Genomic DNA, 27,521 nt, shown 5'->3' with positions numbered 1-27,521 from the left:
TTAACATTCTTTAGGCGGCACATCACATGGAATGAATCGTATTACTGTTGACTGTGCCGCTCTGTTCGAGAATTGGGGTAAGCACTATTAACCCCACCACCTTTAGAATGCCTACAATGAGACCAGTGTTGGATTTGGTGATGTTATTTCTTGTGACATCACAAGGGCAGCCCTGAAAGTGAAATGTGGCATACTGCAGGATGCCTAAGTGCACCGTCCAACCTCCTCCACAATGCTATTACTCTTGTTTCCGTTCACACCCTCATTTTGCTTTTGGTGACCTGACATTTTGGTAGCAGCTGCATGAAAAACGTAACTCACCGTTGACTGCCCCACAGCAAATGGATGGAGTTTTATATATCATATCTGTTACATTTATTTTATTTATTTATTTATACAATGTTTTACCAGGAAATTATACATTGAGAGTTACATCAAGCTTTCAAGAATGTCCTGGGCAAAGACATAATGACAATTTGGTTTTGGGCTATAGGTCTACCCTCCTCCTGGCAGTAATCCCTAGTTAGGGTAGGTTTTCCAGGAGTAATAATGGATTTTCCCCACATCTTGCAGCTCAGTGAGTCAGAGAAGGTAGTGCAATCAGGCCTGCTGTCCAATTAGGGACAATGTGCTGGTTCTTACTGGAACTGACTTAAGGGGCTGCACATCCTCAATTTAGCAGTATTGCCTCTACCATTAAGAGAGTCAGGTTTACCCTAACCAAGCTGTCAGGGCTCTTGCCGTTTGAGGCCTCCCTTAGGGGAAAGGAAGGGAAGCCATTTCCTCTTATTCCATCAGGGGATAAGGGAAGAGCAAGGACAGCTCCTGGTGGCTGGTGGCCGGGAGTGTAGGTCCAGGGACATCCTAAAGGTGAAGACCTGATTGCTGCTAAAGAATTGATTCGGTGTAAACTGTACACTGCCATTGATGGAGAGAGAGATCAATTAGAATAAAAAATCTACTGTTTTATTATACTTCTGTCCTGAGAGTGAAGTCTATTGGGAAGAAGGTGCAAGAGGACTTCAAGCAAGGACTTCTCCCCACATCCCTGGGGGATGCAATAGATGGAGGCGCTGTCACCCTGAGTACCATATCGGGCAAGACCCCAGAAGCCTGTCCTGCCATCCCCTATAACACCATGCGGGAGACTCAGTGACCCCTGTTACCAGCAGGTATTCACCACACTACCATGAGTAACCCGCATGTTTCCCATAATAAACCCTACATGAGATTGGGTGGCGGGAGGGGAAACAGGGTTACATACAGTAAGGAGAGCTCATTTGGGTGTGGAATTGAGAATAGGGATAGCATATGCTATATTTTCATTACTATTCCCCCCTGTCCACCCCCCTCTTTATTTTCTGTGTGATGTATCAATGTTTTAGAGAAAATGTGTTGATTTTGTGGCTACTTGGTGCATGACGCACTTTCTCAACTTCCGTTTTGGCTTTTTATACCTTTATCTGACACTGCACCTGTTTTCTTCTACCCAAATATTTCCATTCTATCATCTCATATTTTTTACAACACCTTCCCCCAGCACACCTACTCCTTTCTGTGCCTCATTTGCTGTGTGTCTTTATGGTTTAAAACAACTCTATTCTCCTTTCCTCCAACACACACCTTTCATCAATAAAAGCTTATTAGTATTGGAACAAAGTGATTGATAAAAGGATTTTGTAAATTGAAGCACGGGGAATGTCAGGGGATGTAGGGCGGCATAATCCTAGGTATTTGGAAATTAGCTGAATAGCAAACTGGAAAACAACATAGCCAGCATTTTTAATAGGAAAACATGACTTGCCCAATGTGACACTGTCTACCTGATTTTGACTGCACATTAATTGAACTATTTAGTTATTAGCATTAGCAAAAATGATAGGGTGATGGATAGGGATGATCATTTCCAAATAAAAACATGTAGAAAGCAGATAATTGTTGGTGGACAAAAGCAGATAATAAAGTACTGTGAAAATGTACTTACTTTCAATTTCCTTGATCTTCATTTCCCATGGTATACAGGCATTTTTGAAATTGTCAAAATCTCTCTGAAATTTCATCCATTTCTACAAGAAAAGCAGACGTTTTTTTCACTGTCTTTCTGTGCCACTTCACAAAATCTTAGTACAAGCACTTGTAGCTGCATCTGTTTATATTCCACTAACTGGCATCCCTATCGTGTAGCTTTCTCCCCTGTAGTTTTTCTGTACAATCATGTATGGGACTGTCACATACCGCACACCTATGAGCAAGTGATTTATATATGTGACAAGGTTTAATACACAATATATTATATATTAATATATATAATACTGACTCACCTGTCACCTATGCAAGGTAGTACCACAAATGAGTAATATCTACCCTCAATCCATCACAATATATATCATAACTCGCTGCCACCACCAAAGAATTTATACAAATTTTAGTTTGCAAAACTTAAGAAAAACGTACACTTAATACACAAAACTCTGTTATAGCAAAATGTGTCCGAAAATTTAATTTACTCTCTTCAAAGCATGTACAGAAACCAATTCAAATCAGAGCCCAAAGAATTACTTATTAAAGTTTATCTTTTATGTTCAAAACGTACAGTGCCTAGGTTACAGAAAAAGATTATTACAAAAACATACATTATAAAAATGCAGACAGTTTCTTAAAATAAAAAGATAAGCAAACAATTCCTATACGTTTCCACAGGTTCTTCCCAGAGAAGTCACTAGAGTATGAAAGATGAGAATGCACACGTCTGATCCCAAAACACACCTCTGTTGAACTCTGATTTTATTACTCAGTTTCAGTACTTATATCCTAAAACCCTTTCATTGAAAACCACACTTTTCCCCCTTCTGGACTTGTTTTCAACCCACCCCTTTCATCAATCTCTCAAATAACATTTTTACGAATGAAGAAAAAAAGCATTTCTTTTTACTTTGTCTTATATAAAAGACTTCATAACTTTGTTTTTATAATACTTAGACAAACACCATCTTCACTGTTGCATCTGTGTACTTAATATTCAAAGATGAATATGAAATATGACATCCTTATCCTTTCACTCCCCTGAAAACTTCTACATTTGCATGAGAACAAGATATCAGAGATTGCACATAGAAAACCTTGTTTTTTTTATCATTTGATTAGTTTAATCCAAAGGTTACAAATATCTATTCGTCATTCTTTTGAATTACTGTCAGACCCGGGATTTCATATTTAGTAACTTTACCCAAAGCTTTGGCTGCTATCTTGGCCAAACCCCCTCGTATTCCACAGATCCCCCAAGAATACCTTTCAAGGTACATTTAAAAGACTTTTGCTTATCCCCCTTTCTCAGGGAAGAGTTGTGACAGCCTTACTTCAAACCCAGCTGTTGACCCCAGATACCCTTATCCTATAAAACACATAAAACTAGGCCTGGTCAGGTCATAAGTCTTACATTTTTAAGATAATTTGCAAGTTAACATTGCCAGATTGATTAAAATACTTAATACTTGATGATATTATCGTGACGGTAGCACTAAATAGCGGGGGGATATAAAACATTGTCAAAGTTATTGTCATTCATAGAGAGATTCAATCATCTTAAATGTGAAAATCGAACTTATTTGTATTGTTTCTTCATACCAAGTCCTCTTAAAATTCATATTTATCTGATTACTATTACCCTTGCCCTTTATGAGTTTGGCTAATGATGCCAAATAAATCCTTCACAAATAAAGAACAGAAGAGGAACAAACATTTTTGTTCCCTAAACACAAACGGTAAATATCGCATCAATCCTCCAAAGCATTTGGTTACCATAAAAACAGTAAAGATTTAATTTTATATAAAAAGATTTATTTATATTCTGTTCTTTTTAATTGTGCCAATTACTTATATTTAGCCTATTAATCACTTCCATTCTTTCCTTTTGATCCTTTTAATGTGCTTAGTGTTATATTTTGTTTTTAAATCATATTCTCTACAGTCCTCTCTCCCTGTATATCAGCCCCAAACTCTCACAGTTGCTCACTTCTAGCAATCTGCTCAAGGCTGTTCTCTTTCTGCTTTGTGTTTTTTTATTTATTTATCAGCATGTTTTACCCGCAAAAAATACATTGAGAGTTACCTCTTATTTTCAAGTACAGTGAGTCTCTGTTATCCAACCTAAACAGGACAGAGACCACCACGGGTACCCGAAAATGTTGGATAATACAGAAAGTATTACCTGACATTTGCGCCTCCCCCCTCTCACTTACCAGGCTTACCAGAGCAGCGGCAGAAGAGGAGGACTGAAGACCACGGAGAGGAACAGGAGGAAGACTGCTGGCGGCGGGAGAAGAGGACATGTCAGTGAAGGGAAGGAGTTGAGACAGCAGGTGGCAGCAGGACAAGAGATGTAATCAGAGCAAGAGCAGAGCAGTACAGGAGAATGTCAGGGGAGGAATGCCCTGTAACACCGGCAGACACCGGAAGTCAGATGCCGGTCAACGTCATGTGTTACAGCACGTTCCACCCCTGAAGTTCTCCTGTGCTGTTCTGCTCCTGCTCCGATTACATGTCTTCTCCTGCCGCTGCCCGCTGTCTCAACTTCTTCCCTCCGCTGACATGGTTCTTTTCTCCCACCGCCAGCTGTCTTCCTCCTGTTCTGCTCACATGGTCTTCAGTCCTCCTCTTCAGCCACCGCTCCGGTAAGCCTGGTAAGTGAGAATGGGGGGGAAGGTGATGCCGGATAAAATGAAAGGTCGGATAACCGGTCAGATAATCAGGACTCTACTGTATATCCTGGGTCAAAAATATTAAGTTGAGAATATTACGTTAGTGTTACATGTCACACTTCCCATGCTATTGACTATATCATTGTCTTGTTTCCCCCTTTCTCTATGCAATTGGAGAAATATAAAGGCCACAGTATAAAATTGGTAGTGTAGGTACTGTATCTGCTGAAAGGGTCTCCTTTGACGTGGTTGCAGGCAAAATTAAATGAACCATACTTATGAGAAGAAACAACGTTTAGAAATCAATCAAATAATTTGCCATATTTGATGTGCATTGGGGCTTCTTTATTTGAAGTTACAGTTGCAAACATGTTTAAAGTAGGAAAAATTTGAAGTCTTGAAAGACTTTTGAGAGTCTCTGGTGTATTGTTCCAGAAGTGGGGTGTTCAGTAAAAGAAGGAAGAATGACCAAATTCTTTATTGCATCTTGGAACTATAAGCAGGTTTCAGGAGACGAATCTACGGATAGAAGTGCTGTGTATAGTAGGGATGAGAATTTAGCCTCCTCAGATAATTCGATAACTTATCCAGAAAGTATTTGAGGGTACAGTAAGACAGGAAAAATGCATGTTACATCTGAACTCATTGGGTAGTTAATCTAGATCAATTAACATATCACAATGGTGATAAAAGTGGTCTTAGGCAGGATTTAATTATATAAGGTACACCCAGCATGGAATTGATCTAGGATCTAAAAATGGACAAAAGAAAATGGTGGGTGTTTTTTGCATTTTCGAATATTGAGAAAATTCGTTAAAATCTTCAATTTTTTTTTTAAAGAACTAAAATTGGCAATATTCTGAATGTTTAAATTGGCTAAAATTTAAATCAAACAAAGCAACATTTTGTTTAGACATATTGTCAGGCTTTGGTAGTTTCTAAAGTTGTACAATAAACAGTTAGGGGCCCTTTTACTAAACCTCGATAAGTTCATTGCAACATCGATCGGGTTGGCATGTTCCTACTGAATGCTAAAAAGTGTGTTTAAAAACGGTATTCACTAAGAAAAATTGAAAAAAAATTACTGTGTGGTAAAACAAAATGCCATACCGCACTTTCTGCGGTAGTCTGTAGTCTGTTAACAAGCGAAATGAACTTAACATTCAATTTCGCTCCAGCAGTCTAGAAGAGCAACAGAGAGAGAAGCTGCATCTCTCTGCACAGCTCTTACAGGCGATTGCACCATCTTTATTATAATTTTATTAACATACTAATGAAGCTGGGGTGCCTGGAACAGAATCGCATTCATTACAGGTCCGGGGACCACTACATTCTGAGGGTCAGGCCTCCATATCGGGTGCCGGTATCTCCAGTAAGTTTAAATGGCCTTTGTCATTGCCTACGTGATGCGAGAGAATTAAACTTGCCGGAGATACTGTATCAGTACACCATACTGGGGCCTGTATCTCTGGAGGCAGGGGGTCCCCGGACCTGAAATTAATGTGGTTCATGTCCACAGACCCCCTGCTTCAATACTATGTCATTCAAATTAAACTAACAACAGTCCTTCATTACCTTAGTGGCTAACCATTAAGGTAATGAAGGGGTGAAATAGCTGTACCTGGTTTGTTGGTGGTAGAGGGGCTGGATGAAGGTTATACAGTAGTTTCCCCAGAGTATGTGTTTAGGCCTCATGGGAGGGATTAACCCCTCCCTTACCTTAGCGGTTACTGCTAAGGTAATGAAGGGGTTAACGCCTCCCGTGAGGCCTAACCACCCACCATAGGACAATTACCCCTTTCACCCACCAACAACACCACACAGGAATGTGCAAAGTGCTATTAGCCAAATATGGATAACAGCGCTTTTGCCCATTCAAATAAACAATACAGGGCAATAAAATATGATACAATAAAAAATACAATGCTAAAAAAAAAGAAAGCGTAGTCATTTAATCCATTGTTTGTCCCTGTGGTTATCTATGACCTCAATAGGGCATAGATAGCAACATTGGCAACCAATGGCCACCCTACTACCCACCCCTTCTAACCTCAACACATATAGTAATGGGCATAAGCTCCATTATCCATAACTGGATAATAGCGCATTTGACCATTAAAAATAAATCTATAGCCAGCCAAAATATATATACTGTATATATATATATATATAAAAAAAAATATATATATATATATATATATATATATATATATATATATATATATATATATATATATATATATACAGTGTTTGACAATCCTATACATTTACACGCCCGGGGCGTGTGGATTTAACCTCCGGGCGAGTAAATATTGGCCCAAGCAGCACACGTGTTTGTTTTTTTAAATTTCCCTGCTCGTGCTGAAATTTCTGTATACCAGAGAAAAGGGAGACCTAGTATTTAAGCACTCAATCACTGCTAATGTATAATGATAATATTAAAATACTTTATTTCCAAAAACTGAATTAAAATAATCCATCACATTTATGTGATCAATGCTTGATTACATTGTTTTTATTGTAAGTGTGCATTTTTAAGTTTTATAAAGTTCATTTTCTACATGATTGGTCTGCACTATGGATACTCTTTCTCCCACATGTAATATGTTGTCCTGCTGAGATTGGGGGTCCATACCACATCAAGAATCTACAGATCCACTCCGCCAAGACCATTGTGTCACACTGCCCGTTTTTTGTCTGAATCCTGTGAGTAGGCAACACATACGAGCCAAGATACACCATTGTATTAACCCATTTATTATCAAACAGTCTACACTTAGATTGTGTTTTATTTACATTTTCCTTCCATGCTCCCCCTGGATCACACACAAATCTGCACGAATTGAGGGACCAGTGGAACCAGTCCCTAACCAGCTGGGTTTGAGCAGGGGGTTTATGTATATATTTATTCACGTTATTTTATCACGTGTGCACCCATTTATAAATTAATTTTTTGTATCACTAGATTTAAAATTTATTCACTTCACAATAGTAGTGAACACCAGTAGAGTTAGCGCCTTTCTTTCACTTCAACACAGAGTGTGTGTGTATGCATGCTTGGGAGTGTGTGTGTGTATGCATGCTTGGGAGTGTGTGTGTATGTGTGTGTGTGTGTGTGTGTGTGTGTGTGTGTGTGTGTGTGTGTGTGTGTGTGTGTGTGTGTGTGTGTGTGTGTGTGTGTGTGTATGCATGGGAGAATGTGTGTGCATGCATGGGAGAATGTGTGTGCATGCATGGGAGAGTGTGTGTGTGCATGCATGGAAGAGAGAGTGTGTGTGTGTGTGTGCATGCATGGGAGAGTGTGTGTGTGCATGGCTGTGCGTGGGAGTGTGTGTGGGTAGGATACCAGAAGTTTCACATCACCCCACCCCCCAATCACCCTGCCACCCCACCCCCCAATCACCCTGCCACCCCACCCAATCACCCCGCCACCCCACCCAGTCACCCCATTACCCCACCCAGTCACCCAGTCACCCAGTCACCCCACCCAGTCACCCCGTCACCCCACCCAGTCACCCCGTCACCCCACCCAGTCACCCCATCCCAGTCAGTCACCCAGTCACCCCACCCCAGTCAGTCACCCCGTCACCCCACCCAGTCACCCCACCCCAGTCACTCACCCCACCCCAATCAGTCACCCCACCCCAGTCAGTCACGTCCACCCCAGTCAGTCACCCCCCCCACATCAGTCACCCCCCCCAGTCAGTCACCCCCCCAGTCAGTCACCCCCGCCATCAGAAAGTCACCCAGTCACCCCCGCCCCAGTCAGTCACCAAGCCAGTCAGTCACCCCTGCCCCAGTCAGTCACCCAGCCAGTCAGTCACCCCCGCCACAGTCAGTCACCCACGCCCCAGTCAGTCACCCCCACCCCAGTCAGTCACCCCCACCCCAGTCAGTCACCCAGCCAGTCAGTCACCCACCCTCTCTCTCTCTGTGTATCACCCACCCTCTGTGTGTGTCACCCACCGTTTCTCCCCTCTGTGTCTCCCCCCTCTGTGTCTCTCCACTCTCTCTCCCCCCCACTCTCTCTCTCCCCCCCCCACACTCTCTCTCTCCCCTCCCACACTCTCTCTCTCTCTCCCCCACACTCTCTCTCTCTCCACCCCACACTCACTCTCTCTCCCCCCCACACTCTCTCCCCCCAACACACTTTCTCTCTCCCCCACACTCTCTCTCTCTCCCCCCCACACTCTCTCTCCACCCCACACTCTCTCTCTCTCTCTTCCCCCCACACTCTCTCTCTCTCTCCCCCCCCACACACTCTCTCTCCCCCCCCACACTCTCTCTCTCTCTCTCTCCCCCACACCTCTCTCTCTCTCCCCCACACTCTCTCTCTCTCCCCCCCCACACCCTCTCTCTCTCCCCCCCACACTCTCTCTCTCTCTCCCCCACACACTCTCTCTCTCTCCCCCACACTCTCTCTCTCTCCCCCCCCACACTCTCTCTCTCCCCCCCAGACTCTCTCTCTCTCTCCCCCCACACTCTCTCTCTCTCTCCCACTCTCTCTCCCCACTCTCTCTCTCCCCCCTCTCTCTCCCCCACTCTCTCTCCCCCACTCTCTCTCCCCCACTCTCTCTCCCCCTTTCTCTCCCCCACTCTCTCCTCCACTCTCTCCCTCACACTCTGTCTCTCTCCCCCCCACCTATCTCTCTCTCTCCCCCCCACACTCTCTCTCTCCCCCCCACACTCTCTCTCTCTCCCCAACACTCTCTCTTTCTCTCCCCCCCCACACTCTCTCTCTCTCTCCCCTCTCTCTCTCTCCCCAAACACTCTCTTTCTCCCCCACATTCTCTCTCTCTCCCCCACACTCTCTCTCTCCCCCACACTCTCTCTCTCTCTCTCTCCCCCACACTCTCTCTCTCTCCCCACACTCTCTCTCTCTCCCCCACACTCTCTCTCTCTCTCTCTCTCTCTCTCTCTCTCTGTCACCCACACTCTCTCACACTCTGGATCTGGATCTCTTATTTACCCTATATATCTTAACTGCCCTATACTACACCGAAATAACCTATACTGCTTTCTTCCAGATCTGACTCAAGCTTCACACGGAAGACATCGGAACCCCCCCTAACCCAGAAGACAGGTAGGGAACACATCCCATCCAATGTATAACATTGCGGGAATGAGGGTACCTGGACATTGAGGGACTGCGGATCAGGTAAGATCCCAGGCGGGATTGCTGCTTTAGATATTGTGAAGCGGGGACGTCCAGACACTGGTTAAGGGGTTCAGGAAACTAGTCATTCATATCTGGCTTTTATTTCTAGATCCAAAATTTACACACACACACAAGTAACAAGGACTAATTGTAGTATAATGTAATACAATAAATACATTTATGTCAAAAAACGAATGTTCTGACTAGGAATTTATTAAATGTATTTTATTTATATATTTTATTTTAAAGCGGGGTTGGGGGCGGGACTGGGGGCGGGACTATGGCCGGAGTTGGGGGCGGGACTAGGTGGCGAGTAGATTTTTGTGGTTGGGCGAGTAGATTTTTGGGTGATTTGTCGAATACTGTATATATATATATATATAAAATAAACGTTGTATTTACCCCTTCCAAGATGAAGACTGTCCACATCTTCCTCTTCCATGGCACCAACATTTAACTAAAAATACTAGCTACTAGTCAGTAACCATCAGACTCACTCATTTGCGATTCTTGGTGCAAGGACTTTTGATAACTTGTTGCAGATAACCACGCATTGGGTTTTGCATCCACACTATATGATCACATCTATGCTTATTGTGTCCATTAATTTTACGTCCATTAAGGATGTATACTAAATCTGTGATTTAGACTCCCCTCTGTTATGCAGACACTTTTCTTAGCTGCCCTGTGCTGTTACTATTTAGAGGAATCTCTGCCCGCTGAGATCCCTTTATTGAAACCTAATTTCCTTCTAAGACGCATTGCCATGACCAAGCATTGAATGATAACTAGTAACTAGTCCTTCACTCAGTCAGGTGTCCACACTGAGATGTAGTTATCCCACATTGAGGTGCTTCTTGCTACAACTATTAATATATATTTTCTAGCAATCAGCTGTCAAATTCATAGATTGCTGCTCACGAGAACAGATGTTGTTTTAACACATGTATTACCCCATTTATTTTAGCTTGCTTTGAACCAATAACATTTGCTTTTATATTCTTCTCATTCAGTTCCACGTTGTATTTGTTGGGGTTATCAATTTTTTTAAGCTCCAACCACTAGGCTACTACAGTGTATGTATTGAATTACCAATTGATTCATAGGTGTTTTGAGTGCATTCAATTGGTGGCTTCTTGTACCTATCCCTCCATCTGGAGGTGGGACACACATGTTGCGAGCCCCATTTCACACCTCGTGTGCCCCCTCATTTCACACCTCGCGAGCCCCCTTTTATTTCCCTCCCTCTTTCCATATATTTCTCTCCCCTTCGTCTCACCTCTCACTCTCCACGCCTCAGTCAATTACCCAACCCACACATTCCCTCCACCCCAGACAATTCCCCCCACAAAATATATACCAAAAAAAAACCTCCAATGCAAAAAAAACACCCCCAAATACATACAAAAAAATCCCCACCATACAAATATATACAATCTTCCCCACCCCCAAATATATTTTTAAAAGATCCACCTCCCTAATACATAAAACAACCCCAATATATATAACCCCCAATATATATATATATATATATATATATATATATATATATATATATATAAATACATATATTTATTTATATATATATATTTATATATATATAGCTTCTCTGCATGCTCAGTTAACCAACCCCACACTGATGAGACCCATTAAGGTCGAAACAGCTGTCTGTGGGTGGGTTTTCTGGGTATGCACCTTGACCCTGGCTGTGCTCAAAGCTGTGACCATGCAGCAAGCTTAAGCCTATAGGGAGCCATGTTAAAAATGGTTTTTGAAGCAAAAAGTGGCACTGTGTGCTCATTTGCATGTCATTTCCCAGAATCCCTTGCTGCAGTGGAAGTGCTGTTTGCTGGGTGATAATGGTGAAAGGTGGGGTTGCAGACCTGCCTAAGACATGCAGATGAGCATACAGTTGTATTTACATTTTTATATATATATATATATATATATATATATATATATATATATATATCTACCGCGCTAGAACCGGGGTCGCGCTAATTTTTTTTTAAAAATGGCCACTGCGCGCCTGATCAAGAGGGAGGGAGGGAGTGAGGAGGGAAGGAAGGAAGGAAGGAAGAGGTGGCCGGAAGCCCTACACGTCCCCTAGCAATGGTCCAGCCGCAACCTGCTCCTTACCTCCCACCACCGGCATCCATTTCCTCACCCCCCCCCAGGCCCACACACCTACCGGCCCTCCGCGGCATAGCCCACGCAACCCTCTGAGTCCCAGCCTGCTCCTTACTTACCCCCCCCTCCTCCCGACACCCCCCCCTCCTCCTGATGCCAGCTCCACTCCGATCTCAGCAGCTGACACCAAATGTAGGGAGGGGGAGTGGGAGGTGTGGTGTAGTGTGCTGTGAGTGCTGTGAGAGTGTGCTGTGAGTGCTGTGCTGTGAGAGCTGTGTGCTGTGAGAGTGTGCTGTGAGAGCTGTGTGCTGTGAGTGTGCTGTGAGTGTGCTGTGAGAGCTGTGTGCTGTGAGTGCTGTGTGCTGTGAGAGTGTGCTGTGAGTGCTGTGAGAGCTGAGTGCTGTGAGAGCTGAGTGCTGTGAGAGCTGTGTGCTGTGAGAGCTGTGTGCTGTGAGAGCTGTGTGCTGTGAGCAGTGTGGTGTGTGGTGTGTGTAGTGTGCAGTGTGCAGTGTGCAGTGTGCAGTGTGCAGTGAGAGTGAGTGCTGGGAGTGAGTCCTGGGAGTGAGTGCTGGGAGTGAGTGCTGGGAGAGAGTGCTGGGAGTGAGTGCTGGGAGTGTGTGCAGTGAGAGTGTGTGCAGCGAGAGTGTGTGTAGTGAGTGTGTGTAGTGCAGTGAGTGGGTGCAGTGAAGAGTGAGCAGTGTGCAGTGAGTGCTGTGAGTGTGTGCAGTGTGGTGTGTGGTGTGTTCAGTGTGCAGTGAGAGTGTGTGCAGTGAGAGTGAGTGCTGGGAGTGTGCGCAGTGAGAGTGTGTGCAGTGAGAGTGTATGCTGTGAGAGTGTATGCAGTGAGAGTGTATGCAGTGAGAGTATGTTCAGTGAGAGTGTGTGCAGTGAGCGTGTGTGCAGTGTGCAGTGAGTGCTGGGAGTGTGTGCAGTGTGGTGTGTGGTGTGTGCAGTGTGGTGTGTGCAGTATGCAGTGTGCAGTGAGAGTGTGTTCAGTGAGAGTGTGTTCAGTGAGAGTGTGTGCAGTGAGAGTGTGTGCAGTGAGAGTGTGTGCAGTGAGTGCTGGGAGTGTGTGCAGTGTGCTGTGAGCAGTGTGCAGTGAGGTGTGTGCAGTGAGGTGTGTGCAGTGAGGTGTGTGCAGTGAGGTGTGTACAGTGAGAGTGTGTGCAGTGAGAGTGTGTGCAGTGAGAGTGTGTGCAGTGTGCTGTGAGCAGTGTGCTGTGAGCAGTGTGCCGTGTAGAGTGTGTGCATTGTGTGCAGCTGGGAGTGTGTGCAGTGTGCTGTGTGCAGTGTAGAGTGTGTGAAGTGTGTGCAGCTGGGAATGTGTGCAGTGTGCAGTGTGTGCAGTGAGAGTGTGTGCATTGAGAGTGTGTGCAGTGAGAGTGTGTGCAGTGAGAGTGTGTGCAGTGAGAGTGTGTGCAGTGAGAGTGTGTGCAGTGAGTGTGTGCAGTCGGTGTGTGCAGTGAGAGTGTGTGCAGTGAGAGTGTGTGCAGTGAGAGTGTGTGCAGTGTGTGTAGTGAGAGTGTATGCAGTGAGAGTGTGTGCAGTGAGTGCTGAGAGTGTGTGGAGTGTGCTGTGAACAGTGTGCTGTGAACAGTGTGCTGTGAGCAGTGTGTGCAGTGAGCAGTGTGTGCAGTGAAAGTGTGTGCAGTGAGAGTGTGTGCAGTGAGAGTGTGTGCAGTGAGAGTGTGTTCAGTGAGAGTGTGTGCAGTGAGAGTGTGTGCAGTGAGAGTGTGTGCAGTGAGAGTGTGTGCAGTGAGAGTGTGTTCAGTGAGAGTGTGTGCAGTGAGAGTGTGTGCAGTGAGAGTGTGTGCAGTGAGAGTGTGTGCAGTGAGAGTGTGTGCAGTGAGAGTGTGTGCAGTGAGTGTGTGTGCAGTGAGAGTGTGTGCATTGAGAGTGTGTGCAGTGAGAGTGTGTGCAGTGAGAGTGTGTGCAGTGAGAGTGTGTGCAGTGAGAGTGTGTGCAGTGAGAGTGTGTGCAGTGAGAGTGTGTGCAGTGAGAGTGTGTGCAGTGAGAGTGTGTGCAGTGAGTGTGTGTGCAGTGAGAGTGTGTGCATTGAGAGTGTGTGCAGTGAGAGTGTGTGCAGTGAGAGTGTGTGCAGTGAGAGTGTGTGCAGTGAGAGTGTGTGCAGTGAGAGTGTGTGCAGTGAGAGTGAGTGCTGGGAGTGTGTGCAGTGTGCTGTGAGCAGTGTGCTGTGAGCAGTGTGCTGTGAGCAGTGTGCAGTGTAGAGTGTGTGCAGTGTAGTGTGTGCAGTGTGCTGTGAGCAGTGTGCAGTGTAGAGTGTGTGCAGTGTGTGCAGTGAGAGTGTGTGCAGTGTGTGCAGTGAGAGTGTGTGCAGTGAGTGCTGGGAGTGTGTGCAGTGTGCAGTGAGCAGTGTGTGCAGTGAGAGTGTGTGCAGTGAGAGTGTGTGCAATGTGTGCAGTGTGCAAAAAAAATAAAAAATTAAAATTAAATGTAAAAATGTATTTATTTTTTTTAAAACGGGAGCCACGTGAAAACCGCGTTATAACCGAATTCGCGTTACAGTGGGTCGCGCTATAACGGGGTTCAGCTGCATATATATATATATATATATATATATATATATATATATATATATATATATATATATATATATATATATATATATAATATATATATATATATATATATATATATATATATATATATATATATATATATATATATATATAAAATACCCCAATACATATAAAAAAAATCAATGCATATAAAAAAGCCCCAATGCATATAAAAAAACAATGCATATAAAAAATCATTAATGCATATAAAAAATCCCCAATGCATACAAAAAGACCCCAATACATACCATACATATATATATATATATATATATATATATATATATATTTTTTTTTTTTTAAAGTTATGATGGGTGAAAAAGGCGACAGAAAACCTCCACCGTTAGCATATAGCCAAAAAAGAATATCACTTGTGAGCACATTCACATGTCTTAGACAGGTCTGCAACCCTGCCTTTCAACCATTATCACCTTGCATACAGTGTTCCCACTGCAGCAAGGGATTCTGGGAAATGACATGCAAATTAACAAACAATGTGTCACCTTTTGCGTAAATGGGCTCCATGTGAATGGATAATCCAGGCAAAAGGTGACACGTGTGCTCATTTGCATGTCATTTTCCAGAATCCCTTGCTGCAGTGGGAGCACTGTATGCAAGGTGATAATGGTTGAAAGGCAGGGTTACATTCCTGTCTAAGACATGTGAATGTGCTCACAAGTGATATATATATATATATACCACTATTAAGGTTATGGTGAGTAAAAAAAGTGACTAAAACCCTCCACAGTAAAGCATATTTACAGTTGCTCTATATATATATATATATATATATATATATATATATATATATATATATATATATATATATATATATATTGTGACAGAAACCAGGGGATGGTAATAAATTCCATATATAGGGCTCCCAGGATACTGAACAGCTTCTATCCTGTTTAGGCTATAAAGTGCAGCCTCATAATACATGCACTCCATCCCACAGTTTGGCAAGTGCTGGAACTGAGGGATGAGGGATCCAGACCAGAGTTTGTCTGCTGCCTGATTTCTGTTACCTGTCCTGCTAGTTAGAAATCAGGTATTTAAGACTGATTTCCTGGTTCCTCTTCCCTCTCCCCAAGAGCCTGGAGGCAGGAAGGCTGCTGGAAGCACAGAGGGGAAAAGCCTCTCCCCAAACAGGTTAAATCATTCTGCTCCTTTTTTCTAAAATGGCAAAGTTCCTTATTTTTGTTGTTGGAAGTGGAAAAGCCACTCCAACCCTGAGTCAGGGAAAACCTTAGTTAAGTTATTGCTCAGGTGAGCAGGCTTTTGTTTTGCTTGTGTTTCTTTTGTATGCACTGTGGCAGTCTCAGTGCCTGGGACTGAATAAACCAGGCATAGCCTGTTTAAAGGAACAGCACGTTACGCCTCGTCATTTAACCTACATTAAAAGACCGTGTTCTAACAGTCCTGGGCAGCCGGTGGAGCCCTGGAGTAAGCCGTTTTTCACATATGGTGGAGAATGCGGGCAGAACACTAAAAGGTCTGCAAGTGAAAGAACTTTAAAAAAAAAAAAAAAAAAAGGTTTTTTCTCTCCAAACAAGATGGAAGACGCGATGAGTGTGCTGGTACGCAATGTCGCTGCCCAGAAAGACGCGAATGAAGCCCAGCAAGAGACTAATGCAAACCAGCAACAGACGAATGCAGCCCTGCAAGAGGCGAATGCAGCTCTGCAAATCGCGAATGCAAACCAGCAAGAGACAGACCGCTTGCTGAGACAGGAGCAACAACGGTTCGCCCAGGGCTTACAGCAGGAACTCGAGATCCTGAGAGAGACTATCATTAAGACTCCACTGGCAGAGGCAGCCCCAGTCCCGAAAATGACCAGGGCAAGCCACTACCTTCAGAAGATAGGGCCCTCGGATGATGTTGAAACCTATCTTCTCACGTTTGAACGCACGGCACAGAGAGGGTTGGCCAGAAGCTGAGTGGGCCATTCTAATCGCACCCTTCTTAAGCAGAAAACCCTAGAAGGCTTACTTTGATCTAGAGCCAGCCGAAGCTAACGTCTATGCAAAATTGAAGTTCGAGATCCTCGCCCGCCTCGGCGTAACCACGGCCGTTCGCACTCAAGGGTTCCACGGATGGTCCTTCACGTTGGATAAAGCCACCCGATCCCAGATGTATGACCTCATCCACCTCGCTCGGAAGTGGCTACAACCCGAGATCAACTCAGCAAGCCACATCGTGGAACGGTTGGTCATGGACCAGTTCTTGAGGAAACTTCCCTCTGCCCTACGCCGTTGGGTCAGTCTGAGTGACCCCTACAATGCAGACGAGCTGGTGGCCCTCGTAGAAAGGTACAATGCAGCAGATGAGCACCTGCAACCCACAGTCATGGATTATCCCCACTACCCAAGGTTCCAGGACTCTTCCAGAGACGGTAAAAGGGTACCAAGGTTAAGGGGGCCTGAAGAGCGACGACCGCCTTCACACAGCACCAGCAACAGTGGTTCGCATACTAAGGGCAACAGCCAACATGGAGAGCCGAAAAAGGGCTCTAAGTGGGACACAGACTATGTATTTAAATGTGTAAATTGTTATGAGAGGGGCCACACCGCAAAAGTTTGCCCACTAAATATTGAACCAATGCAATGCAACAGCGTTGAACCTTATTTGTTGTGGTCTCAATGTATGGGCCCTAGCCCAGAGGACCCCTTGAATAACCATCTCTGGGCATTTGTAAAGGTAAATGGTAAGAGGGTTCGGGCACTAATTGACTCTGGGAGTATGGTTACACTAGTGTCCGAATACCTGTTGCCCATTGGGAAAAAACAGGTAAACAGGTCACAAAGAGTGGCAATTTGTTGTATACATGGGGATAATCACGAATATTCCACTGTTGATGTTCTTATTGAAACAGAGTTTGGTTCTTTAGATTTCAAAGTGGGTATAGTACCCAAATTGGCACATGATGTGTTAATAGGGACCGACTTTCCCCATTTTCTAAAAATGTGGTCTTCCTCTCAGAATAGCGCCAAGAGTTCAATAGCGGACCATAAAGAAGTAACAGAAGAAACAAATCTTTTCCCTTTTTCAGAAATGGAGTTTGACGAGGGCCCAAATAAAAAGGGGAAAGAGGAAGAGAGCTGTAAAATCCCCTTTCCCATGGCCACCTTGGTAGGGAATATCCCAAATCAAGATGTTGAACAGGCGCTTACCACCCCAGAACAGGATAAGACCTTCGCTGACCTAGAGGTCAGTCCTGGAAGTTTTAAGAAGGCCCAATGGGAAGACCCCACATTAGCGGAAGCAAGGGGGAATATACGGGACCAGAATAGTACTCCTGGCCAACCAGATAGGTCACTTGCCTACCCCTACTTCGAGGTAGAGAATGACCTAGTATATCGGGTTGATAAAAGGAAATCAATTATAACTAAACAATTGTTGGTACCACAGACATTCCGTAATGTAGTATTACACCTCGCACATAGTCACCCATTGGGGGGACACCTAGGGGTGGAAAAGACAAAAGAAAAGGTTCTCCGAAGCTTCTATTGGCCTGGGATTCTGGCAAAAATTACAAATTATTGCTCCTCATGCCCAGAATGTCAGATCACCGCCCCGTTCAAAGCGTATCGTAGTCCATTGGTACCCCTTCCCATAATAGATATACCATTTAACCGGATTGCTATGGATCTAGTAGGACCCCTAACAAAGTTGGCTAGGGGACATCAGCATATATTGGTAATATTAGATTATGCCACCCGATATCCGGAGGCAATTCCCCTAAGTAGCACCTCTGCTAAAAACATAGCAAAAGAGTTAATAGTCCTGTTTACCAGGGTCAGAATTCCTAAAGAGATCTTAACTGACCAGGGAACACCATTTATGTCCCAAGTAACAAAAGAGTTATGTAAACTCCTAAAAATCAAGCATCTCAGAACCTCAGTCTATCATCCACAAACAGATGGTTTAGTAGAACGTTTCAATAAAACCTTAAAAAGCATGTTACGCCGGGCGGTCGATAAGGATGGGAAAAACTGGGATTGTTTGTTACCATACCTGTTATTTGCCATTAGGGAGGTTCCCGAATCATCCACTGGCTTCTCCCCGTTTGAACTATTGTATGGCCGACACCCAAGGGGCTTACTGGATATAGCCAAATAGATTTGGGAACACGAGGTTACCCCATACAGAAGTGTAATAGAGCATGTTGCCCAGATGCAGGACCGCATAGCTGCAGTCCTACCTATAGTGAGGGAACACATGGAAAAAGTTCAAGAGGCACAGAGGAATACATATAATAAGGGTGCTAGGGTACAGAATTTTTTTTCCAGGCGATAGGGTGCTAATTCTGGTTCCCACCGTAGAGAGTAATTTCCTTGCTAAGTGGCATGGGCCATATGAGGTCTTGGAAAGAGTGGGAGAAGTAAATTACAAGGTGAGACAGCCAGGTAGGAGGAAACCTGAGCAAATTTACCATGTAAATAAACCTACTTAAGCCCTGGAAAGATAGAGAGGTCTTGTTAACCCTAGTACCCCCAAGTCCATCAGAGAATCGAGAAACTGACCCAGAGGTTAGCATAGCTGAAACCCTGTCTGTTCATCAGAAACGAGAGGTCCAGAATTTAGTGAGAAGAAACAAAGAAGTCTTCTCTACACAGCCAGGTAGAACTAGCGTAATTGAACATAACCTAGTCTCTGAACCGGGGGTCCGAGTTAACCTTAAACCGTACCGAATCCCAGAGGCCAAAAGAGAGGCTATAAGTTTAGAGGTTAAAAAAATGCTAAAACTAGGCGTAATTGAGGAATCCCAAAGTGGGTGGAACAGCCTTATAGTTTTAGTTCCAAAGCCAGACGGTACAACAAGGTTTTGCAATGACTACTGTAAACTAAATGCTGTGTCAAAATGTGACACTTATCATATGCCCAGGGTTGATGAACTGGTAGAGAGACTGGGCAAAGCCCGATATCTCACGACCCTAGACCTAACAAAATGGTACTGGCAGGTTCCCCTCACAGAAAGGGCAAAAGAAAAGACAGCCTTCTCAACCCCAGACGGCCTTTTTCAGTATAGGGTGCTGCCTTTTGGCTTACATGGAGCTCCCGCCACATTCCAAAGAATGATGGATAAAATTTTAAAACCACATGCTCGGTATGCTGCCGCCTACCTGGATGATGTGGTAATCCATAGTGAAAATTGGCAATCTCACCTTCCAAAGGTCCATACTGTGCTTGACGCAGTTCGGTCTGCTGGACTAACTGCTAACCCCGCTAAATGCACTATTAATCTGGAGGAGGCCAAGTATCTGGGGTATTCTATTGGCAGAGGTTTACTCAAACCCCAAACACTCAAAGTTGAGGCGTTACAAAATTGGCCAAGGCCAGTTACAAAAAAACAAGTAAGGACCTTTTTGGGATTAATTGGTTACTATAGAAGGTTTATTCCCAATTTTGCAACTAAGGCAACCCCACTAACCGACCTCACAAAAGCAAGAGGGCCGCTAATGGTAAAGTGGTCCCCCAAAACCGAACAGGCCTTTAGAAGCTCTCTGTGCCCAACCAGTGTTGGTCACACCTGACTTCTCTAAAGAGTTCTTAGTCCAAACCACGCATCTGAGGTAGGGCTGGGGGCTGTACTCTCCCAGGAGTCAAAAGGTGAGGAGCACCCCATCCTTTATTTAAGTAGGAAACTAAATCCCCAGGAGAAAAATTCCTCCATAGTCGAGAGAGTGTCTCGCAATAAAGTGGGCTGTAGAGACGCTCAAATACTATCTGTTGGGGAGAAAATTCCGGTTGGTCACAGATCATGCACCCCTCACCTGGATGTGTCAAAACAGAGAGAAGAATGCTAGAGTGACCAGGTGGTTCCTAAGTCTACAGCCTTTTAAATTTTCGGTGGAACACAGTTCAGGGCACAAACATGGCAATGCTGACGGGTTGTCAAGGATGCACTCCCTAATATCCATGGTCGCTCATCCCTCGAGGTCTGAGCTGCGGGGGAGGATATGTGACAGAAACCAGGGGATGGTAATAAATTCCATATATAGGGCTCCCAGGATACTGAACAGTTTAGGCTGGAAAGTGCAGCCTCATAATACATTCACTCCATCCCACAGTTTGGCAAGTGCTGGAACTGAGGGATGAGGGATCCAGACCAGAGTTTGTCTGCTGCTTGATTTCTGTCACCTGTCCTGCTAGTACTGTAGAAATCAGGTATTTAAGACTGATTTCCTGGTTCCTCTTCCCTCCCCCCAAGAGCCTGGAGGCAGGAAGGCTGCTGGAAGCAGAGAGGGGAAAAGCTTCTCCCCAAGCAGGTTAAATCTTTCTGCTCCTTTTCTCTAAAACTGCAAAGTTCCTTATTTTTGTTGTTGGAAGTGGAAAAGCCACTCCAACCCTGAGTCAGGGAAAACATTAGTTAAGTTATTGCTCAGGTGAGCAGGCTTTTGTTTTGCTTGCGTTTCTTTTGTATGCACTGTGGCAGTCTCAGTGCCTGGGACTGAATAAACCAGGCATAGCCTGTTTAAAGGAACAGCACGTTACACCTCGTCATTTAACCTACCCTAAAAGACCATCTTCTAACAGTCCCGGACAGACGGCGGAGCCCCGGAGTAAGCCGTTTGTCACTATATATATATATATACACACAAGCCCCAATGCACATAAAAAAACAAATACATATAACAAATTCATGTAAAAAAAAAACTAATGCATATAAAAAAATCCCCAATGCATATAAAAAAGACCCCAATACATATAGAAAAGACCCTGATACATATAAAAAAGCATTACATATAAAAAAATCCCCAATGCATCTAATACAAAAAAACACAATGCACATAAAAAATACCCCAATGCATGTAAAAATACAGATAAAAACAATATATATAAAAAAGACCACAATGCATATAAAAAAGCCGCAATGCAAAAAAAACAAATACATATTTTAAAAAAACAATACATGTAAAAAAAAAACTATGTATATAAAAAAAAACAATAGATATTTAAAAAAATTCAAAAAACAAATACATATAAACCTTTACCTTTGGGCTAGTTTGAGGTGACACCTCTCAGGCTGGGCAGGGTGGCTGTGGGGGCACACTGACTGTCCTAAGCTGAGCTTCTGGCACGCAATGGGCCTCTCTGACTTCAGCGTGCCAGAAATAAGCTGGGCTGATCTTCCAGCATGCACCGGCATAAGGGAGGCCCGGTGATGCACTGACATCAGATGCATGGAACAGTCATTGTGTAGGAAGGTCTGCAGCTGGGGAGAGCCAGGGCATGGTGGCCACAAGAGGTCAGGCTCAACTGTTTTGTCCGTCTGCCGGTCCCCCTGCAGCCACCGGGCCTGGGACACTTGTCCTTCTGTCCCCCCCTGTCGGCGGTTCTTACTATACATCGCATATACATTGACCTTGACCCCTTGGAGATGCACTTACCAGAACACCATCCTATTGTCCATGTAAATGCTCCCCACATATCACTTAGATTGTAAGCTCTTCGTGGCAGGGACTCCTTTAACTAATGTTTCTTTTACGTCTGAGGTACTTATTTCCATTATGTCTTATATTTCATGCACAGAAATGCAATGACACACATATGCGTTCAATACAGGTTCCATAGTACATGCATGCACAGTTTATCAGTAGAACGCAGTACACACAGCGGAATTTTTCGCACCTATTTCTTCTCAATTATTAATAAATAAAAATCTCACAATTATTTTACAGGTGAAACTGTACAAGAGAGCCCGAAGAAGATGTCGGTTGAAGAAGATTGTATTTTTGTACGAAGATTGTATTATTTCACAAAGTGTTATTTATCTGTAAACTGTAATTGACTGTACTCTAATAAAAAATGGCATACATTAAAAATACTTTATAGTCATCTGAAGTTTTTAGGGGAATAAGTGGTGAGTTACATTGAAATGAATGGGATACCATATGTGTATCATATGAAATGAACGGGAATAAGGGATGGCTTACATTGCATTTAGATTAAAGAAACATACTAGCACATTAGCGCCGCCTATCATTAATGCAGAGTAATACGGCAGCCAATTAACTCAAGTTTTGCGGCAGCGGCTAAGTCATGGGCACCGCGTCGGCAAAATGCAAATAAATGCTGGGGATTTACACTTAGTTACCCACGGTCAATGGAACAGCAAGTCTTGCTACATCTGTATGTTACGTGTATTACTGCTGTGAAGCACATTGGCACTATATACATAAATATAAACATATATGATCAACATATAACGTTTGTTGCTATGTTTTTGCCAAGAATATGTAATGCTGGGGCATTTTTAATGTCTCTCTGTTAAAAAAAAATTTACATGCTAATGCACTTTATCAACAAGCTTCTGGTACTTAACAAAAATGGCAACAACCTTAAAATAAAAGCTAGGAAACAACAAGGATTGATTGATTGTTTGATGAATCTATTATCTATGTATTAGGAAAGGTGTGTGTGTGTGTGTGTGTGTGTGTGTGTGTGTGTGTGTGTGTGTGTGTGTGTGTGTGTGTGTGTGTGTGTGTGTGTGTGTGTGTGTGTGTGTGTGTGTGTGTGTGTGTGTGTGTGTGTGTGTGTGTGTGTGTGTGTGTGTGTGTGTATAATGTAAAGACCACAACATTTTTCCATGCTGGTTATCGACAAATAGAATGGGGGTTATTCATTCAATTGTAATAGTGCCAAATGGGACACTATCAGTGCCAGATTAAGTATTGGGCTGGCCAGGCATTTGGCCGGGTGCCAACCTAAAAGGGGCGCCGCACATCGTGATTGACTTTTCACTGCATGCTCCATGACCCCGGCACCATCTTTAAATGTCTGAGTTCTGAGCACCCTAGTCAATGTCGAGGGACATTTAAAGATGGCATGTCGGAGTGGCGGCAGCAGCTGCAAGGGAAATTGACAAGGGCACTCGGACACACAGAACATTGATGGTGTGGCGGCGTGGGACAGGGCATGCAGGACCTGTCCCGTGCCGGCGCTCCATCAATATTCCAAGTGGCTGGGCACCCTCGTCAATGTCCCTTGTTGCTGATGTCGCCACTTTAAGTACTGCGCGCACGCACCGCTCCAACGTGACATCTTTAAATGTCTCTCGACATTGACGAGGGTGCGCTGAACTCCGACATTTAAAGATGGTGCCATGGTCGCAGCATACGTGGCGAAATGGCAAGTGGCGGAGTGGCCGGTGGCGGATTTAGAATGGTGCACTTACCTTTTTGTCACCCTGGACTCCTCCTCTTTCAGTGTTTTGACGTCAAATGGCGACGCATTTCCATGACAACGAGTTTTATACAAAACATGCAATGACCCGGCGCTTCAGGCTACAACAATACCCCAGTCCAATGATTGGTCCATATAGATATGGAAAGTTCTTTTCAATATTCCAGCTGATGGAGCGATGGTGATCCAATTGCTGGCTGCTGGTTCCGAACTCCTCCTAGTATGTAATGGACAAAAAGGAAAAGACCATTGCGCAGCCACAAGAACCAATAAATAACTCCACAACAGATTAAAGTAATGAACTTACAGACTTGCTGTGTTATTGTTCCTTTGAGACAATCTGTGCTTTTAACCTCTTCTCTTCCAGATATCACGAATCCCACGTGTTGTATGTCTATCCTCCAGGTTTTCTGTCTGTTCACAGCATTACCACTTGGTCATAGTTCCCATGTGTTCCCAGAAAGGAAATAACATGAAAGATGATGGTGCAGATTGATAAAAATTTATTACAATAAAAATAAAAATAAAAAACAGCCAAGGGCTTACTCACATAAACCAGGCTGTGTAAAAACAGCTGACAACGTGCCGTCCGCAGCTTGATACAATCAGGTAGGCAGGCTTCTGGGAGGATAGTGCTATTGTTGTTTGCAAACCCTGAAGTGGCGTCTAACTCTCAGTAGTTACTCTGCGAGATTCGCCCTCTCTATTTGCTATAGCTTCCTCTATCTCAGCTTGAGGTGGCCAGCACTGCAGAATGTGCTCTGCTCACCTCTCTGGGTAACTGCCGTCAGCCCGCGCTAAGCCTCGTGATGTCACACTCTGGCATCTCTCCTGATCTCTATGCTCCTGCTTCTGAAGACCGTGTCAGTTCTAGCTCCTCCCTCTCCATACGCGTTTCGTGACGCAATGTGGTCACTTCATCAGTGGATGAGGGGGGAGTTGCTTGGGAGTTCGATCTGGCCTCTTTTTTGATAGATTGAAGTGACCCCCCACTGCTGTATGTAATGATCAATCATGTAATAATTGTTTTCATTATTATTATTTTTATGTGGAATGGTAAGAAATGTTATGTCTATGAGCTTGATGCATTGCCACTTAATCCCAGGGATGATTCCCTAGTGGCTTTTATCATGTAAGTAGATGTGTGCAATTTTAATCAGTTTATTCGCTTTTAATCAATTAATTTGCAATTAATTTGCAATTAGTATTCATCACCTTCCAGGGTATATATATCAGTAGGTAGCAACTCCCCCCTCATCCACTGATGAAGTGACCACATTGCGTCACGAAACGCGTATGGAGAGGGAGGAGCTAGAACTGACACGGTCTTCAGAAGCAGGAGCATAGAGATCAGGAGAGACGCCAGAGTGTGACATCACGAGGCTTAGCGCGGGCTGACGGCAGTTACCCAGAGAGGTGAGCAGAGCACATTCTGCAGTGCTGGCCACCTCAAGCTGAGATAGAGGAAGCTATAGCAAATAGAGGGGGCGAATCTCGCAGAGTAACTACTGAGAGTTAGACGCCACTTCAGGGTTTGCAAACAACAATAGCACTATCCTCCCAGAAGCCTGCCTACCAGATTGTATCAAGCTGCGGACGGCACGTTGTCAGCTGTTTTTACACAGCCTGGTTTATGTGAGTAAGCCCTTGGCTGTTTTTTATTTTTATTGTAATACATTTTTATCAATCTGCACCATCATCTTTCATGTTATTTCCTTTCTGGGAACACATGGGAACTATGACCAAGTGATAATGCTGTGAACAGACAGAAAACCTGGAGGATAGACATACAACACGTGGGATTCGTGATATCTGGAAGAGAAGAGGTTAAAAGCACAGATTGTCTCAAAGGAACAATAACACAGCAAGTCTGTAAGTTCATTACTTTAATCTGTTGTGGAGTTATTTATTGGTTCTTGTGGCTGCGCAATGGTCTTTTCCTTTTTGTCCATTACATACTAGGAGGAGTTCGGAACCAGCAGCCAGCAATTGGATCACTATCGCTCCATCAGCTGGAATATTGAAAAGAACTTTCCATATCTATATGGACTAATCATTGGACTGGGGTATTGTTGTAGCCTGAAGCGCCGGGTCATTGCATGTTTTGTATAATTGTCTGTAATGAGTTTGTGAGGAATTTGTTTGGCAGAGACCCCATGGCAGCTTTCACTTAGCAATAAGCTTATTATTCACATATTGTATTTACACTTTATATATTTTTTTGCGCTGAGTTATAGGGTAAATCTTTTTTTAGTTTATCATTTTTCCATGACAACGAGATGTAATGTGGCATCAGGTTGTCATGGCAACTCATCGACATGTGATGTCTCAACATCATTTGATGCCACGATACTGCAGGAGGAGGGGTGACAAATTTGTGGTCTGCCCGGGGCACTGTAATGTCTGGGTCCGGCCCTGGGCACTATCAGTTTAGTGAATGACACACAAGGATTTCCGTTAAAGGTCTTGCATTGTCTTCGGCCATGTTCCTGGTGTGTCTAAGCACAGAAATGCAGCAAATAAAACAGGACACACCTGTATGTACTTGTGTGTGCCCGTACTCTGGAATTCTCTACTTTCAATATTTGCTCGTATAATGTGGATTGTTATAGTTGCACTTTGCTCTTGATTTTGCAGCATAAAGTACTTGTTGGACTGGTTCATATAAATACCGGTAACAAAAGATAAGCCTATTAGTAAATATTATTTTAAAAGGTGACACTGGCTGGCAAGCAGCCAGGCTTGAAGAAAGTACATTCGTATTTTGACAAGATTAATTCAACAAGTGAAACATAGAAACATAGAATTTGAAGGCAGATAAGAACCCCTTTGCCCACCGTGTCTGCCCATTTCCTTATCTGCTATAAAACCTCAGACTGTATTTGATCCTTGGCTTTCTTTCGTATTTAGCCTTATGGCTATTTCAAACATGTTTAAATTCCCTTACTGCATTAGCATCTACCATGCCTGTGTGACAGGAGGGGGTAACCAGGCTACACAATAAAGATTAAAGCCCACCTGGTTACCCCTGAAACCGTGGGGTTCCTGGCAGCTACCTAGCACCGTAAACCAGGGATTATACATGTGAAAAATAAAGTGACCCCTGATTTTCCTGTTTACATGTTCCCTATGCCTAAGGATTTTAGCCGAAAAAAGGACGAGGAAGCTCGGGTGAATATCCCAGTCAGGGTAAGCCTTCCAAAGCAGGCACCCTGCACCTATTTTAACCTAGATTTCATCCCCAGTGCCCCAGTAAGTGTGTATATTTCCTGTATCTTTGTATTTCACATTGTTAAGGGTGGACAGCTGTCATCCAGATGCAGTTATCAGAGGTATACGCAAGGGACAGTTCCTCAGACAGAGAAAGTACTGCTCTACTTTAGAGTGCTTCCTTATTCAGCCTAGGGAACTTGGTCAGCGCTTTCTAGATAGAGGCTATCCCATTAACAATCTTAGAGAGGCTTTTGAAGTCGCACTTCTTACGGATAGGTCATCTCTCCTTTCTAGCCAGAGGGATGGGGGATGTACCTCTCTGACATCGGTTGATTCTAATTACAGGGGTAGAAGTAAAACATGGAAGAAACAAGGTCAGAACATTAATATGGCCAATTCCCCATTGTTTGTTTAATTTAATAAACATAGTAAATGTATAAAATCTATTGTTTAAAACATTGGGGGATTCTTTGTATGGACCCAGTTCTTAAAAAAATATGTCAAACCTGGTCCTATGTTCGTCTTTAGAAAGTCAAGAACTATTGGGTCATATAT

The 27,521-nt window shown here is 43.8% G+C and overlaps 1 protein-coding gene across 1 annotated transcript in view; it reads right to left on the bottom strand.

Annotated features, from left to right (window-relative positions):
* Positions 1 to 27,521, bottom strand: part of LOC142489660 (transmembrane channel-like protein 1) — a 94,640-nt gene that overhangs the window by 50,908 nt on the left and 16,211 nt on the right. The window contains exon 6 of the mRNA XM_075590837.1: positions 1,985 to 2,066. Within this exon, the coding sequence (XP_075446952.1) occupies positions 1,985 to 2,066 (82 nt within the window). The remainder of the gene's footprint in view (positions 1 to 1,984; positions 2,067 to 27,521) is intronic.

Source organism: Ascaphus truei, chromosome 1 (genome assembly GCF_040206685.1).
Source record: "Ascaphus truei isolate aAscTru1 chromosome 1, aAscTru1.hap1, whole genome shotgun sequence".
In the NCBI taxonomy this organism is placed as follows: Eukaryota; Metazoa; Chordata; class Amphibia; order Anura; family Ascaphidae; genus Ascaphus; species Ascaphus truei.
The sequence above is the reverse complement of the archived record's forward strand: the minus strand, read 5'-3'. Positions and strand labels throughout refer to the sequence as shown.